Raw genomic sequence first — 18,479 nt, 5'->3', positions numbered from 1 at the left:
TCTAGATCATTGGGCCGCACGTAAAGAATAAACCGGGCCCAGTTTAGTATTTTAGTCATAACTTCCTCAATATTCATCGGAATTGGGCTTATAATATATCGTTGGAAAGGTCTTTGCGAGCCCCATCCAACTACATTACTTTTGGACCCTTGTCACGGACCAAAATAAACTGGATTGGCTATTTTTAATAAAATAAGGTTGTTTTAAAAAACAGAGAGAAGAGAATTTTAATAAAAACTAACCGCAACACTTGACTTTTCACACTTTCACCTCATTCAATTATGGTTCGACGCGAAAGGTATTCATCACTGGGTTTGGTTTTGGGGAGACACAAATGGGTGTCTACACATGTGTTATAATTCATGTATTTCATCTTTTTACTAATTTTTTTATATTAACGTGCAAATGTGAAAAAGTATTAGTTGACGTAAGGAAATATTATCAAGAATAAGCAAACCTTTGTTCGGTCTTCCCAAATAAGCAAACCTTTCGATTAATTGAAAATAAGTTGACCTTTATGGGGTATTTTCTCAAAATAAGTCAGACCTGTTATTTTATGGGGTAACCGGTTATTTGGGTTGTTTATGCCACGTGTCATAATTTAATTTGTCCTTTTTTTGTTAATTTAATTATTTTTTAAAAAAAAAATACTCTTTTTTATAAAAAAAAAAAACTTAATTTTTTAGATATACTCACTACAGTCGTCAATCATCCTCCCCACTTTGCCCGCTGGCCACCGTCAATACCATCTACACCATTGAATTCACCTCCACATCCCATCCCCACCATTGAAATCACCACCCCTCCCACCACCACCCTCAAAATCACCATTGAATCTACCACCCGGCCCCTTGCCTTCCCCACCATCCCGACCCTCTCTTTGTCCCCCTTCAATTCCTAAACCCCACACAATCAAAGTCGTAAATCCTTAAAACAATAATGATGTGGTGGGTGTTGGGTTTTGAGGTGGGTAATTGGTGGTTAGGGTGGGGAATCGAGGTGTTGTGGTTTTCGGGAGGGTTTGTGTAAAATGGAGTTTCGAGGTGAGGTGGTTCTGGTGGGTTTCGGGCTTTCTACGCGGGCCGGTGTTTAAAGAGGGGAAGAGAGGTCGGTCGTCGGCGCTCAGGGAGTGGAAGAAAGGGGTGAGGGACCACAGGAGGTGGTTTGTGCGACAGTGCGGTGGATGGCGAGGATGAGAATGGAGCCCTAGTATGTGGTGGATTTTTGTTTTTTTTTTTTTTTTTTAAAAATACAATTTAATTACTTATCAATTATAAAATAAGAAAAAAAAAAATAGAATTAGGAACAAAGTGACCTGTTTAGTAGTTTGTAGGTCATCTGACTTATTTAAAGATAATACCCCATAAAGGTTAACTTATTTTGAGTTAATCCAAATGTTTGCTTATTTTGGGAAGACCGATCAAATAAGATTTGCTTATTGACAAATTTTCTTAATAATAGTAATAATAACAGTAATTAACATCTTTTACATACTTTAATAATAATTAAGTATTTTAATAGGAGAGAGAATATATAGTGGGATATATGTAAATAAAAGAGAGAAAATGGGAAAAGATACTCATTGGTCTTGGAAATATTTATGAAAGAGGATATAAGTAAAAGGATGAAAATAGTTGGAAGTGTTGCGGAAAAAAGAAAATGTGATGTGTCAAGTGGAGGAAAGGAGAGAGAAAATGGGAAATTTTTTTTTGTGTATCATTAATTCCTTACCATTGTTATGCTATTAGAGCATCATCAAGGATCCTTATTACTCCGTAATGTTCATGCTCTTAAAAAGAGGAATCTACCAATTTTTGTGTCAAGAGGATCAGTTTAACCATTTGAACATCAATAAGGATCCTTTTAGCCATTTTAACATCAATAAGGATCCTTCTAGTCATTTAAAAAGTCATTTAAACAGTTAGCTAAAGGACATAGAAATATATCTTTATTGATTTTCATGCTTTGATGATTCTTTGCATTGCTCAGGTTTAAAACCCAAAAGGCCAAAACCCAAAACCCGAAACCCGAAACCCGAAATACTTTGTCTTTGATGATTCCGACTATAAGCCCACCGTTTCCGAAGATTCCAAAATCGTGAGTTTAAACGTTTGAGATCATCATTTTCATAATTTCATTTTCTCAAACTTTTCAAAGTTGTTCAAATTGAAATTGAAATTGGAATTGATTCCCACAACAATTAGTAGCCGACGACACCAAACTCTCAACCGTCGCTCCACTCTCTAAAACCCCTCTTTCTCTTTCTCTTTTCACTTTTTCTCTCCTCTCAAAAAATTAGGGTTCTTCATTCTTCCAATTGATCAACCATGATTCACCTACTCTTCTCCATAATCTTCGTAGAAATGGCAGTAATTCTGCTACTTTTGTTCAGAACTCCATTGCGAAAGCTCGTAATTATGGGTTTAGATCGAATGAAACGAGGAAGAGGACCTGTTGTCATCACCACTGTTGGCGGCACCATTCTTGTTTTGCTCGTTACCAGCATCTCAAGCATTCTCACTTTTCAACAGCGTGAAATTGAGCCGGGTACTATTAATCCTACTGATCAGGTTTTGTTTACTCGCAGTCTTCTCGATACTTCTCTCATGGGTACGATCTTCTTCAATTTTTTCCTATTTTGTTTGTTCGTGAAATGATGAATTAGGTTATTTGTTCTGTATTTTGGTATGTAATTGAGTTGTTGGATTTTTTTTTTTTTTTTTTTTTTTTTTTTTTTTTGGGTACTTAAATGATTAGAGATCTAATTGAAGGAACTATATGATGTTGTTAATGTTTAGGATTATTCGATTGATTAATTCACTTAAATATATATATTGAATTGGTTCTGTTAGTTTAATAGTGCAATTAATTTGTGTTCATTAGTAATTAGATTTAGATGGGGATATTTGGGCTTTCTATTTGATGAGTTAATTGTTCTAGCTTTGGTATGTAGATTCCTTTTATAAATTTACTAGTCTTCGTGTCCATATTCGATTATTGAACTCACATTAGTTGTGTCCATGTATTATCTTTATGCATTACTTGTATTAGACTTATGGGTCCATATTTGTTTTTGAAACCACAATCGTTGTCTGAATGATGTAGAGAGGCAGGAACAGTTGTTCTATTGGTTCACCTTCGATAGTTCAGTTAGTCATTGCCATTGTTTGATACTTCCTCCGTTCTAGTAATAGTGCAACAAGGATGAAATGCGCATCCCAAAGCTTATTTTATATGTTAATTTATGAAAAGTTAATATTGTGAAAGTATTTTACGAAATGAATCTAATAAGACCCCACATGACTATAAAAAATGAATCATTATTTGTGGTCAAACAAGAGTGATAAATAGTTCATAAGTCCAATTGTTGTAATATTACTAGAATGGAGGAAATATTACTTTTTATTATTTAAAAGTGTTCTCTTGTATTAATGTGAGTAGGGTGTTTTCCATAGATAATGCTTAAAAAGGCCAAAATTCCCAAATTGCACCCCTTTTACAAAAAATCTCTCCATACCGTCCACATAAGCAAGTTTGTTGTGTTTTTATTTTTTTTTAAAAAAAATTCAATCAACACAAAACCGCTAATTGAATTTAGCGGTTTTTTATCCAGGATAAAACCGCTAATTCAATTAACGGTTTTATAAGAATTTGTGCATACAATTGTGGAGATTATTTCACCTAACAACTAAATCGCTAATTGAATTAGCGGTTTATATGTGTATAAACCGCTAATTCAATTAGCGGTTTACTAGTAAATTGTAAAAAAAAAAGATTTAATTAATTTAAATGATGAGTTGGACGGTATGGGGGGAAATTTTTTGTAAACGAAATGTAATTTGGGAATTTTTGAATCTTAGAACTATTTGTATGGAAATCACTCATGTGAGTAGTATAAAAGGTTATTGGAGTAATCTCATTAATTAGAGGTTGTGGATAATTAAATTTTTTTAGATACACCATTTAGGTATGCCCAAGGGTAATTTTCTGCTTATTTGATATATTTTGCTCATTTTAAAATTTTAAATGAGCAAAAAATTACTCTTGAGTGCTCTCACCTCTATCACTCTATGTGCATTTGGGTGTATAAAAGAATATGTTCGATAATTGATCTTATTTGATTAAACTTCTGCCATTAGATCATGCCAACCATCTAGTCATCCACTATTTTATATAATAACTGACTCTCGTTGTGAAGATTTCTAAATAAGCTTTGCAATGATGAGTGATGTTTGGGGAAAAAAAGTCGAGGGGTTGAAGGAATTGAATATTTAAAAAACATGAAAAAATCTGTCATGGTTGCATACTTGACCAAAGTTGAGTGGGATATTGTATGGAATATCAATAAGAGAAGTTAGCAAAGGGTAGTGTGGTATTTTAAGTTTTCCCAGCATCAAGTTTCTGTATTCTATAGATCCTTCCTTCCAAACATGCTATCCAAACAACCTGTAAATTTATTGATTAATATTCAATAGTGTTAAAAGTTTAAAGTGTATGGAGAGGAAATAACGAATAACGTAATTAAGACTCTAAACTAGCACTTTAAACTTTTAAAAATAATCTATTTTTTTATGATTAGGGGAAAATAATTTATAGCATATTAATTGAAAGTCAAGATATCCCAATCTATCGTGTTTGTATTTACAAGATATAGCAATCTATTGTGTTTGTATCTGAAAAGTGAGACATTAAATTTTTTAAGACAATCATTTTGCATTTGGTAACATATTGATTTGTCATCTCTCTGCCATTCGCACAAGAAATATCTAGTTCGTCATTGATTAGGTGTATTTTCTTGCTTTGATAAGTAGATTGTTCTTTAAATTGATTATTCTCTATGTCCATATTCAATATTTGAACTCTTATTAACACCTCCTTGTATTATGGAGTATAATATTAGACTCATGGATCCATATATATTTGTCCGAAAAAGCATCGTAAAGAGGTAGGGTCAATGCTTTTTTGTGGTACTATTTAATTGCAAATCAATTATCAATTGCCTTTTTGTTATGAAGTATTGTCCATGGCTCCGTAATTGAATTCCTTGTTCGGCTTCTTCGCTTTATCAACTAATCTTAAACTTTTTATTAGAGGGCCTGTCAACTTTAAACTGCAATCCTACAATCTTTTTGGTTTAAAGAAGTATTCTGCAAATTTCTCTCAAATTGATCTATTGCTGTTGTATGGAGTATATGATCGAGAATTGAGCATTTCGTAAACTTAGTAATTGTGGGCCTATGTGAAGTCCTTCGATTTCTGATCCTTCTCTTCATCTCGTTAATAAGACCAATATGACTATATGAAAAGGCATTCATGACATTCGCTTCTCCAAAGCTTTCTTAACTCCTAAATTTTTCCCTCTTATATTCATCAACATATGATTAAAGCAACTTGCTATAGAGGTGGGATTTTGGCTTTCAACACTTACCTTGATTATTTCATAAGATCAAAATTAAGTTCTCTTTGTCAAGTTAATTTCTTCACTTCTCCTTTTACTTTCATTTTCAGTTTATTGCTACACTACTCTGTGGGACAAGACCCCCATCAGCCAGATGCACATTTTTTTTTTCCTAATATCTCTATCTTCTGTTCACTCTTCATGTCTATAATATCTTATTTTTCCCTCGCACTAACGATAAAATGTACCCCCACTGACAATACTTTATATTATGAAAAGTTCCCATTTTGGTCCCTTCTTTTCACTGTTAAATTATGTGCGCACTCTACTGTTGTGATTAATCTTAAACAGAGGAAGTTGATTTTAAATTTTATCACTTCTCCCAGTTTACTTTCTTCATAGCTAGTTGCACACACTTTTATGCAAGTTGAAAAAGTGAATAGTTTGACAGGGGAAAAAAAATGAGTGGGTGAGAAGTAGTTAGCTGTAACTTGGGAAAACTAGGACTAGTATCATACTCATTTTATTATTTTAATATAAGAAGATGCATAATCCATTACTTCCTGAACATCTTTTTCCTATGTAAGTTTCTCCATCATGTCACAAGTATATTAAACAACATATCTACTTCTTTCTCGAGTTCAAAAACATCTATGAAAACTTTATACTTCAATTTTTTGTAGAGTTTACAAGAAAGCCTCATAATGTTCTTTAGGGCTACTAATTTGCACAACCTATTGTGAAATCTTATAATCTTTTCTATTTTTATCCACAACCCACATTTACCATTGCTTTGTGTGTGTATCATCTGCCTTCTAAGGAAAAGAATTTCTATTGTATGCATGCTAATTCTTTTGTTAATTAGTCTATATTTCCTGATTTTGTCGTTATTAATCACTAAAAAGTTCAATATTAGCAATTTAAATGCTACTCCCTTATTATAAACCACCATGTTATTTCCTTGCAAATTGTCCCTTGATTTTTTAAACTCATATTATAGGTTGTTGAGTGTTGCTTTCCTCCTTTACTCCATCTTTGATTACATATTTGGGATTAGAAGGGAAAAATATGTTATGAGAACCCCTTTGTTGTTGCTGTAGTAGTAGTAGTTGTTGTTGTTGGGTTTTTTATTTTTTATTTATTAAATTATTTATAAGAAATCTACTATCATGATACAAATAATTGCTTACTATAAGGCGTCTAAGGTTAGTTTAAGGCTTTAGGCTGTTTCTACTCAATCTTTTTCTCATCATAATAATCAATTTTGTTACATCCTTTGGCAACAATGAACTTTTTCCGTTTGCCTATTGCCTTTTTAATTTAAAGAACATTACTTTCCTCTTGCATACTCAGAATATTGGATATATTTGGTCACATTCTCAAATCCGCAACCAAATTATTTCAGCCTTAAGCTTGTCCCTCGTTCGCTTTTTTTGGTATTCTCAAAATATGGTTTAACTTATCTTAGAATCAGATAGAAATATTTTTTGTATACCTCCATCCCAGTATTTGCCTTTCTTCTTGTATACAGATTAACAAATCTTTGCTTCAGCTTGTTTGCTGACAATTTAAGCTACAAATCTTTGCTTCAGCTTGTTTGCTGACAGACAATTATATGATGATGCAATCCAATTTTTTTCCGGTGTGTCATCTAGGCTAGGACTCTCACCATTGAATTCTTTCTCTTATTGGTATCTTATGATGCGGAAACCTCCATGTGCTAGGTTTAGTTGTTCTTAGCCAGTTAGCCTCTTAGGAAGGTTAATTTATGTCATTATCCTGGCTTCTAGGCCATTCCTTGGTTTGAAGTTATTTTTCGTTGGTGGATATTTGCATACTTTAATGAACTACTCATCAGCACTGAATATGCCAGACATTCAATAATGGGGAAAAGGGTGAAAAGGTACCGTAGGAAATGGGAATAAAATATGATGCCTTAAACTCTAAAAGCAATTATTCAGTGACCTGTTAAACTGAAGGCATCAGGCAGAGATAGAGTATATGGTTCTGATACCGTAGCCAATGAAAAAGTTAGAATAGTACTGTATGTTTTATGTTTCTTTTCTTTTTTAATTCTTATTTTCCCACATGTCTTCCTACTTGGTATATTAAATAGCTTAAGGAAATATCTACCACCATACCCAAATGGAAAATTGGGCATGTGTATAGAAAAGCTTTATATCATGGGCTACTGACAGATTTGATTTAATTGATAATGTGCAGGATTCATCTTGTTCCTTGGACTGATGATGGACAGGTTGCATCATTACATCAGAGAACTCCGCTTACTCAGAAAGACAATGGAGGCTGTAAAGAAACAAAGCCGGAGTTTTGATGACGCCAAGAATGGTAGTTCAGAAGATCTTAAAGCCATGGAGGAGGAGGTTGCTTCCCTGAAGTCTAGGATCAAGACCTTGGAATCTGAGTGTGCTGCCAAAACAGATGAGGTAAAATCTGCTGAATCTAAATCAGAGGCTTTGAAAAAGCAATCTGAAGGCCTACTTCTTGAATACGATCGGTTGCTTGAGGATAACCAGAGCCTTCGTAGCCAGTTGCAGGAAATTGGTCAAGGCCTTGCAAACTCTGATGGCAAGAAAACCATGTAAAGCAAATGCCCCATGTAATCTCAAAATTATGCACCCTTTTGTTTTATGGTGTAAATCAGTGCCTAATTAGAAGATGCCCACATTGGCACATTACTCATTGTCAATGGTGTTCGAGTTTAGTTAACTCCATATGTTTAACTCCATATGTAATAGACCTGTCCAACTGCATCTTTTAATTTATAGTTTTAACAGGGGAATAATTGTTCTTATAGAAGAACAGAGTGATAAAAGTTTTGAACAGTTTGAAATTCTGGTCCATAACCTAAAAGTTCAAGCTTGGTTTTTAACCTTTTGTTTTTGTTTGAATACAATGTTAACAAAGAAATAAAAGCAATCTTGCTGTAATTGGAATCAAAGCTAAAATTGCCTATTGATGGCTTGTGAACGGCGTCAACATGGCCTCAAGTCCTCAACAAGCTATAGGAACTGAACGTATAAATAACTGTCGAGCACAGGGCCTCGCAAGGATCGTAATTGGGAATTGTCTGTTCATCTCTCTTGGTCTCATTTTTGGAATTGGAATTTGCCAGAAATTGTGTGACTGTCATTCAAGATTCAACGATCAGATTTTCAGCAAGGTATGGAATGTATTGAGCTGAACAGACACTGCCTGGTTGAATAACAAGATCGAGTTACATATTATTAGTAGACCAAAAGACATGAAACGCTTTTTATACCTGTAGGCACGTAAAATTTTATGTAAGTGCCACATTGGATATAATATTATATTATACGAGTCAAAGTTTAACTTATTGACTCAATTTTATTTGACTGTTAATTTAAATTGATTCATTTGGGTGTAAGAAATTAAAATTATTCAACTTTAATTATTTTAATGAAATTGTTTTCATTATATTAATTATTTATGGCTAGACCCTATGGTAGGGAATTATCCCTACACCCCCTTCCCAAATAAAACACAGCGTACCACTACTCCCCACAATACACCGCACTATCCTAATTTTAAAAGCTGTCAGAAACCTCTCCTACCCCAAAAAAAAAAAAAAAAAAAAAAAAAAAAACTGACATTTCATCTCAATCTCTCTTCATTTTCTCTCTCATCTTAAGCTCTAAAACTTCAACAATGGCGGACATTAGAAACGAAATCAAACAATTGAAGCAAATTTCACCAAAAAAAAAGCGGAAATCAAAAGATTAAGTATTAATGTTCATGTTTATAGCAAAAAAATAAATAATTATAAATACAAATCCTAATTTTTTTGAGAATTTGCTTGTGATTGTGCTTCAATTTAATTTTCAGTTCGGAGAAATCTATTTCAGAGAAGAAAAACAACTATTCTTCATAAATGTAAGTATATATTTACTCAAACTTATTAAATTTACAAATATTTCTTCAAAAAAAGTATCAATAAATAATATATAATGTAAAATATTTATATGATAAACCACCTCTACAGAATATTAGAAAAAATGCAAACAAAAAAAAAAAAACAAAAACAAAAACATGAACGAAAATGTCCTATTGTAGATCCAACACTTTTAAAGATATACAAGCGTCGAGTGTTACAGTTAAAAAAATAATATCTCGGATGCATGCATAGGTAAAATGAACAATTTCAAAGCACTATATGTTCATTTCCATATAATGAAATTATTTATACATGTTTACCAATAATTACATGTTAATATGTGTTTTCTTTCAAAAAGAAAAAAAAAAAAACATGTTAATATGTGTTCATTAACATAGTATGTATGTATAAAATATTATGAATGCATACAAAACTTGAAATACCATACATTTAAGTGTTTATTTAATAGTTTATATTTGTGCTTTTACATTTATTAATATGTTCATTAGTTTTAAATATAATGAGCATTTCTACATACATATATGAACATTTATAAAAAATTCATAACAAACAAAGCTGGATTGTAATTTTTATACCATTTTAAGTGAAAAGGAGATGATATACCTACAACTCAAGACACACTTTTTTTTTTTAGAACAAATTAAACTCAAGACACACATTCATACATAATAAAAAAGTATGTTCAAATATAGATAACTAAATGCAGTGGCGGAACCACGTTAGAACATGGGGGGACAGCTGTCCCCCCATTTTCCATTTTTTTTTCTTTTTTTTTGCTTGTATGATGCAGTAAAAAGAAATAAATACAATACGGATATTCAATGTATCACAAAAGTGAACATGGTCTAGTGGTTAGAGTGAGTGAATATAGGTTTTACCCCTCATCATTTTGACCCAGGTTCAAGCCCCAACTCTCACATTTAATAGAGTGAGTGAATATAGTTTTTTTTTTTTTTAAAAAAAATGATTAACTACTATTTGTTGATCACCTATGAGTTGGTTCATACATTTCATTAATGAATACACATACACCTCCATAGTTTATAATCTATTTTATTATGTGTGCCTAAATTCTATTTCATTTTTTAATAGATTACCATTTATTAATTTTTTGTAACTAAATTTCCAAAATTATTTATGTACGGGGTACAATGTAATAATTTGATTAGAGAATCTTCATTGTGGCGTTTATATTTCTAGAATGTAATCCTTTTATCCAAGCCCCTTCATATCTATATTCAAATTGTTTGAAGGTCGGCTAAGTATTTTATTTTATAATAAAGTAACTGATTTGAATTTATTCCTTATGTAATTATCTTAATATGTGATGGAACTTTTAACTTCTCTTTTCCATATAGGATTTTAAATACTTAAATATTAAAAAATTTATGTGAGCAATTTTTTTATTGAGTTTTTCGTCAAATTATTGAACATCTAAAATTTGTCCCCCCAGAGTAAAAATCCTACCTCCGCCACTGACTAAATGTTCATGAATCTAACGCTTATTTGTACTTATACATTCTTATTATAACATAAAGGAAGTATATATAAACCATCAATTCAACTTTGAAATTTCTTCAAAAACTGGGCAACAAGAGAACAATAAGTTAGAAATCTAGGTTTGTGCCTTTAAAGTTAACATTTTGAGCAAAATTTTAAAAACAAGTTATATTATTTAGTGTTCAATTTTGTAGCACATAATGTTCAATTATATAGCACTTAATGTTTAGTTAAATAACAATTGTTTTCATTAACAAGTAGGTCAAATCAGAAGGTTGAGGATGCAATACACTTCTCAACTAATGCTTTTGAAGGTAAACCATGAGTCTAAGAATAATAGAATAACAACATGAAGATTTGCAAAGGCAAAATATAATATGTCCACTTATGGATATATATATATATATATGTCCTTAGCTGGTTGATAAAACTTATAAGATATTATTTGTTAACATAATTACTCTATGTTGTTTAATTTTAAATTTTTTACGTTTAAAGTTTGATAGATATTATTTGTTTATAGAATAATTCTTACAATTTTATATGAAAATTGCGGATTTTATGAAAAGTATTATGTATTTATGTTTATCAATTTTAATCATTTGCAAAAGTTAAATGACTATTTACAAAAACATAATGATCACTTATAGAAACTAAATAATCAGTTTCAAATACTAAAATATTCACTTTTAGAAGAGTAAAAAAAAAATCAATAAGAAGAATAGTACTTAATAACAAAAGGTTAAAGGTATTCTTATAAATATTAGGAGTCACTTTAGCACTTATAGGAATTTGTATATTTTTGGAAGCTAATGGGAGGAATTTGAGCACTTGATCTTTTGAGCACTAGAAGCAACTTGATCATTGGCTTGATCACATAATTGGAATTTGAATACATTTCATAAACATCTTCAGCAGATTTAAATTGTTTCCCCACCAACTCAGACTTACTTGTTTCTTCAATAATAATAATATCCTCTTTTCCCCGCTGCAACAATGTAATATGTAATAAATAAACAAATACATTAGCAATAATATTCAATTATAATGATGCATTTGGTCAATTACAGTAAAATTACCATACGTAAAAATAAAATGATCATCAATCGTTACATAACTGAACATTATTTTTGAAACTACAAAATAGTGATAATCATTTTTTTTTTTGAGAAAAAAATAGTGATAATAATTAAAAGTCACATGAACAGCATATAATTCCATAAACACAAATAAATATATAGATGAACATTTATAATTACATAAATGAACATTATTACGACAGAGCAAATTTTAAAAAATATTCACTTAAAATGTATATGAGTGTTTACAAAACAATGAAAATAATTGAAATTCACATGTACAACATATATATTCTAATACAGCTACAATAAACATATACAAGTAGTTTACTTTATAAAAAAATACATTAAACATAAATGAACATTTACTATTACAGAAATGATCATTATTTTAACTAAGATTGTTTTTATACGAAGCACAAAATTGGTAAAAATAATCAATTAGCAAAACTAAAAAAAAAAAAAAAAGATACTCATATGAAACTCACAAAACTGGAAAAAAAACAACTATCAGATAATAACATTAAAATAAAAAAAAATACAAACAAAAATAAATAACAATCGAATTAGAAGAACAATATATACAACCTAGATTATTAATCAACTAATAACATCGATAACAATACCAAAAGCAGAGCATTATCAAAATTAAAATCAATACAACAAAAATTATGAAATCAAAATATTATAATCGTACAATTATAATTGTAAGACAAAGCATTATCAAAATTGATTGACTAATTATCATAAATGTATGAATTACTTACATTGATCTCCATGAAAGAAGAGAGTGAAAATTGAAAAACAATAAAAAAATTTAAAAAAAAATGGAGAGAGAAAATGATATCAGTGAAAGAGGAGAGAGAAAATAAAATTGATGAAAAAGAGGATAGAGAAAATGAAGCAAATGAAGTCTATAAAAATGTTTACTACAGTAGTATATAGAGTACTTGTTTGAATGCACAATAAAGAAGGAAAGGAAAAAAAAAACATGCAAAAGGTGCTAGTTGATAAAACGATGTAGTATAGAAAGGGGTGTAGGGAAAGCTACATACACTAAAATTTGTATCATTATATATGGGTTATAACAATCAAGTCCAATATTGAAAGCCCAACTCTAATGTACATCAAACCTTAACCCTAAAGGTGTCTTCGTGGAGAATCTAAAATCCTAAACCTCTGAAAAGAAAACCTTTCAAAGAAAAACTTTCAAGATTTTATCGTGCCATTCTACTCTAAAAAATCATCCTTGGACAAGATCGAACTTCGACGGCCCTCGACAAGAGAGAAAAGAACTTTGAAACATCCTCAAGTCTGTTTGTGAAGCAAGTCAAATTGCAATGGACATCGAATTAAAGATTGTACACAGACAGATCAAATTAATAAATTATAATTTATTTCATTTATTTTAAATCTATATTTTGCAAATTTAAAATATGTGTTTACCGTAACGATATACAGAAGCTCCTCCACAAAGGCTGCTTGATGTTCGATATGTTGCAGACTATGATGATTTAATTAGATTGTAGCCTAGAAATGCAAATCCCGGTGATGCTTTTGATCAAGCATTGGTTAGGTATCTGATCCAGTGTCCTTGAGCTAAAAGTTACTTAGAATCATATCACGATCCCCCTTTTTCTCGTTCACATTCTTGCAGCCAAAACTTGTTCAAGTGCTCATTACTGTGTCATACTGTCATTGTCCAAATTAAGAAAGTTGTTCTCAATGTTTTAGACCCTCTCTAGTCTCTACACATTGCAGACAGCACTTAAGGTGTTAAATTATGATCAAGCTTGCCGCTTTCCCAAGTATTATGAAGATCAATAAGTTGCAGTTTATAACGCCGGATGACTCGGATCAATACAATGAGAGTTGAGAACTGCTCAGTTAAACTTAAAACTCAAATAAAATGATACTGCATGTAGAAAGAATGTGAATGAAACAAACATTTGGTCTAAAATCTAATTGATGAAAATACATCCAATGGAGTACAATTCTGCCGGTGGAAACCGGTATATAAACGAGGACATCTATTGAGAATACAACTCAAAACTAAACAATAGAGGGAAAAACGAAAAAAAATAAAAAGAGAATACATGCTAGAGAGGGGGGAAAAAGAAAAAAGACCTTGCTTCATCAGGTCTTCAGATGCAGCTAAATTCTCTTATCCTCTATATCTAGTAACCTTTCGTCCATCCCGGGGAGGACATTTGACAAATATGGGAGAAATAGGCAACAAAATCTCCTCTTTTGTTCTGTAGATAATGCCATATCACGTAGCAATCATCGTATGTAACCTTAATCAATCTTTACTGATGAGAACAGATAGTGAACAAAGTAGAATGACATAAGGAATCCGATGGTGCCGGTAGACAACATAATCGCAACTGCCATAATTAAGGAGTAGCCCAGATAAAGTAGAGCTGACACAGGTCCACTGAGACTCTGGAGATCAAAAACCAAGTAATTAATGGAGTAAAGGAAGACATATAGAGCAACAGAACCCGAAGCAAAGAATGCTTTCCACCACCAACGCCAATCTTCAACACAGAGATGCATGTAAGTTAGGACCACAGAAACTTCAGCACAAACAATCACCAGCAACAAGAGGACAACAAACAAGAAACCAAAGACATAGTAGAACCTTCCCAGCCAAATGCTGGACAAAATGAAGAAAAGCTCGATAAACAGGGTTCCAAATGGAAGGGTACCAGCACCAAGAACAAGCAACCATGAAGGGTATTTTCGAGCAGGAATTTCTCTGGGGATTTGATTGGTGCGAACAGGAAACTGAATAGGCTCAGCTCGGGTTCCAAGATAACCTCCAAACAGAGTGAGGGGAACTGAAATGCAGAACCAAAGGGAGAGAAGGATAAAATATAAAGATATTGGTATAGCACCAGTACTCTTGCTACCCCAAAGGAGGAAATTCAACATAGTGAGGATGACAAAGACAATCCCAGGGAAAAAGCAAGCATTCCACCAGGCAACAGACCTCCAACCATCGGGTGTTCCCTTGATGGTTTTCCATAGGTATACACCAGCATATCCTGCAAGAGCCCCAAGCAGTAGGTATAGTATTATCATTCCTGTTAACAGCATTCCCCTAGATGCAGGTGACATAAAACCAAGAGCTGCAAAGACAATAGTCACAGCGGCCATTCCTGTAATCTGAACACCATCTCCAACCATCACACACAATAGCTTAGCATGCTCAGGTTCTCTAAACACATCACCCACAACAAGTTTCCATCCTGACAGCTCCTCATTCATCTGTGCTTGAGCTTCTTTGTCCAGTTCCTCATACCTGGTCAAATCTCTTCTTACAGTCCTCAAAAATATTACAAACACAATTCCAGCCAAGAAAAAGATCACCATGAGGGAATTCAAAATGGAGAACCAATGCACCCGTGCACCTTCCATTTTTAGGTAAGCATCCCATCTAGATGGCCATCTAGTACTACTCTTCACAAACTCAACCTCATAAGTAAAAGCAACTCTCTCTTGCTCTCTTATGATTTGAGACCTTTCAAGATCCCCTGGGCAATTGATCGAACTAATGTTATCATACATGTGAAGTTTTGACATCTCTTCAGGATCATGCTTGACACTGCAGGGAACAACCTCAAAACCAACAATCTCATAACCATTCGTCTTTTTCTTGTCAGCCTCTGAGATCACTCCCATACCTTCCTCCCCTGTACCAATAATCTCCACAGTACTTCCTTCATATTCGTGAATCAAAACCTTAAACTTCAGATGATTTATAATGTAATCATCATTGCTGTTTGCTGGAGAATATCCAATTGGAAACCCAGTCCATTGGATCTTTACACCATTTTGGTTTGCATACCTCATTGCAGGGAGATTATCCAAAATCATGTTCACCTGATATAGATCGCGAGTTCTCTGTTTCAAAAGTTTCACCTCTTGTTCATTAAGAGGACTAGTAATACACAAGAAAACAGACTCATTCCTATTCATCCGAAATCGGTAAGGGGAGTTGTCAATCTGATCTCCCATGAGAAGCTCTCCGAGATTCTCTGCACTTTTCTTAACCCCATCATGTGGCTTACAGTATGGAAGACTGTAATAACTAAAGGGAAGCTCAGTCTCAATGGAGGTCAGCGAATTCACTTTCGCATATATTTCATCATCATTGGAGTATGTGTGCATGTAAGTCCCAGGCAAGTAAAATCCCTCACAAACAAAAGCAAATAGGAACAAACACAAGATTACCCGGTTAATTCGTAGCATCCTCTTCTCCGAAGAAGCCATTGCAATAGAAAACCAGCAAAACAGCTCAATCTTCAATTCAACCTAACTTGATCTAAGCTATATAACTAACCCAACCGTTTTGCAGCATCAAATCTACCTATAATTTAACAATACAAATTATATAATATTCAGGCCAATAAAACAGATCTAAAAAGTGTAAATCACAGTAACTAAACAACCAAATTTCAAGAGTACAATCCAATCAGAGTAATTAAACAAAATCATTAACAATAACCCACCAAATTTCCAATTAATTAGTAAAATTTACACTCCAAATACATTCAAATTTCGACAACAGATATCATAAATTGAAAAAAATCACTTTAATAATCTTGAATTAACCAAACTAACCGAAATCTACAAAACTTTATAGAACATGCGTTGATTAAGATAAATTCGACAACAAAATCCTAATGCAATTCGATGCAAATAACAAAAATAATTAAATTAAACATTAACAAGAAATTAAAAATCAGATCTGGATAATAGGCAATACTAATCAAAAACCCAAATTCATCAAATAATCTAAAACAGGAAAAATAAAATAAGTAGAAGATCACATGAATGAGGGAATTAGGGATAAAGAGAAGAGAGAAGAGAAGCTTGCCTGAAGTAGATCTCGATGAACTTGAATGAGATTGCAAAAGTGGAAGATTCGAGGTTGAGATTTTATGAATCGATTTGTTTTATAAAAATGTTTTTTTAGGGAGAACGTGATTGTATAACTACAACTTGTATACTGCAAGTAAGCTTTCACAACATGTGAGATTTGAGGGGTGATAGGCAATTAGGCATGGCATATTGAGGGCATTTTTCGAAATTTAGGGATGCGTTTAAGGGCGTTTTGGGGTTACCGTGAAAATAAGGTTACTTGTGGATTGTGGATCAATAATCAGGGATCGTTTGGTTTGTACGGGGTAAACAAATAGAAAAAAAAAATAGAGTGAAAATCCCTAAAATTTACAAGCAATACTTATTTCATCTCCTAGATAAAGTGGGCTTGTTTATCCAGGGTTATTAACGTCTTTTCCAATCTTTAGTCAGGGGTATCAACGTAAATGGAAGCAGATGTCGTTAACTTTTAAATGCTAACCATAGTTAGTTGGCGTTACCGCACAACATAGTTGTCAAGTGAATTTCTTCTACCCCTCTGAATTAATCCCTTTGCACTTGTAAAACGGAGAATCTGTTCTTTGTTGTTGCCGGTACAATTTGGGGGTTCTTATACGGGTACTAAATCACGCCCGGTATTTAACGGGTAACGCCCGTATTTTTATATGAACTCCCTTAAGTAACCCTTTCTTAAATAACTCTTCAATCTTCTCTCTCTTACTTTCACTTTAATTTTACTTTTCTCTCTCTTCACCTTAAGAATTTCATCCACAACCACCACCAATCAAACCACCAACAGGCAACACCAAGCAAACCACCACAATTATGTCACGACAAAGCAAAGCCACAGCAAAGCCACTACAATTTTGTAAAAGGGTTGCGACCGGCTACAAGGGACGATGTCAAGAAATCGAAAAGGTAAAGGGGTGGTGATTAAGTACTTGTTTTACTTCTTTTTTTTTTTTCAGTTGTTCCAGACGAACTCCTTAAATTTTAGAATGTTCCATGGAAGGAACACATGAAATTTTAGAATCTCCCCCTAAATATTCTAAAATTTCAAGCTTTTCCCCTAGAACATTCGAAAATTTCAGGCGTTTTCCCCCCTTGAACGCCTGCAATTTTAGAATGTTCCAAGGGTGAATCTAAAAATTCAGGTATTCCTTCTATGATTACAAAACATACAAAAAAAAAAAAACGATAAAAAGTCAAAGCCCTCACCGACTCCGTATGCTCCGACGACCTCTCCAGTGTCGTTGTTGCTTCCTTAAACTTGTTACTTGTCCATTCACCGTTTGCGTAAATTGGTGAAGAGTAAAACAATTTTTTAAAAATAATTTGACATGGTGGATGTTCGTAGGTGATGGTTGTTTGGTGGGTGGTTGGGTAACAAGTAAGAGAGTGGTGGATGTTCGTAGGTGATGAATTGGATTTTGTTTCCTGTCGTAAGGTAAAGCGCTTGAATTTATTATTTGAGTAATGGTCATTGTGTATATTCAATGTTGATTTCAAAGTTGTCTTTTTGTGTAATTAATCATGATACCTTCACCTTTTGATTCAGACCCCGTAATTGGTTTTAATTTTTGATTTGGAATTGGATATGATTCTCTGGTTTAAACCCTTGCTTAGCTTTTATAAAATAATTATATTGATTACTTCATTAATTGCTGTTGATAAT

At 32.7% G+C, this 18,479-nt stretch overlaps 2 protein-coding genes across 2 annotated transcripts; one reads left to right on the top strand and one right to left on the bottom strand.

The window, feature by feature from the left end:
- Nucleotides 1–2,098: 2,098 nt before the first annotated feature.
- Nucleotides 2,099–8,261, top strand: LOC145620567 (uncharacterized). Its single transcript, XM_081675261.1, has 2 exons — nucleotides 2,099–2,610; nucleotides 7,622–8,261. The coding sequence occupies exons 1-2, from the start codon at nucleotides 2,328–2,330 to the stop codon at nucleotides 8,002–8,004; spliced, it is 666 nt and encodes a 221-aa protein (XP_081531387.1). The 5' UTR covers nucleotides 2,099–2,327; the 3' UTR covers nucleotides 8,005–8,261.
- Nucleotides 8,262–13,847: 5,586 nt separating this feature from the next.
- Nucleotides 13,848–16,941, bottom strand: LOC145620881 (transmembrane 9 superfamily member 12). The gene is made up of 2 exons (XM_081675604.1): nucleotides 16,800–16,941; nucleotides 13,848–16,289 (listed from the first exon to the last, which is right to left on the bottom strand). Exon 2 carries the CDS (start codon nucleotides 16,190–16,192, stop codon nucleotides 14,213–14,215), a length of 1,980 nt encoding a protein of 659 aa, XP_081531730.1. The 5' UTR covers nucleotides 16,193–16,289; nucleotides 16,800–16,941; the 3' UTR covers nucleotides 13,848–14,212.
- Nucleotides 16,942–18,479: the final 1,538 nt, after the last annotated feature.

This window comes from Chenopodium album, chromosome 27 (assembly GCF_948465745.1).
Source record: "Chenopodium album chromosome 27, dcCheAlbu1.1, whole genome shotgun sequence".
In the NCBI taxonomy this organism is placed as follows: domain Eukaryota; kingdom Viridiplantae; phylum Streptophyta; class Magnoliopsida; order Caryophyllales; family Amaranthaceae; genus Chenopodium; species Chenopodium album.
Note: the sequence above shows the minus strand (reverse complement) of the source record. Positions and strands in the feature narration are given on the sequence as shown.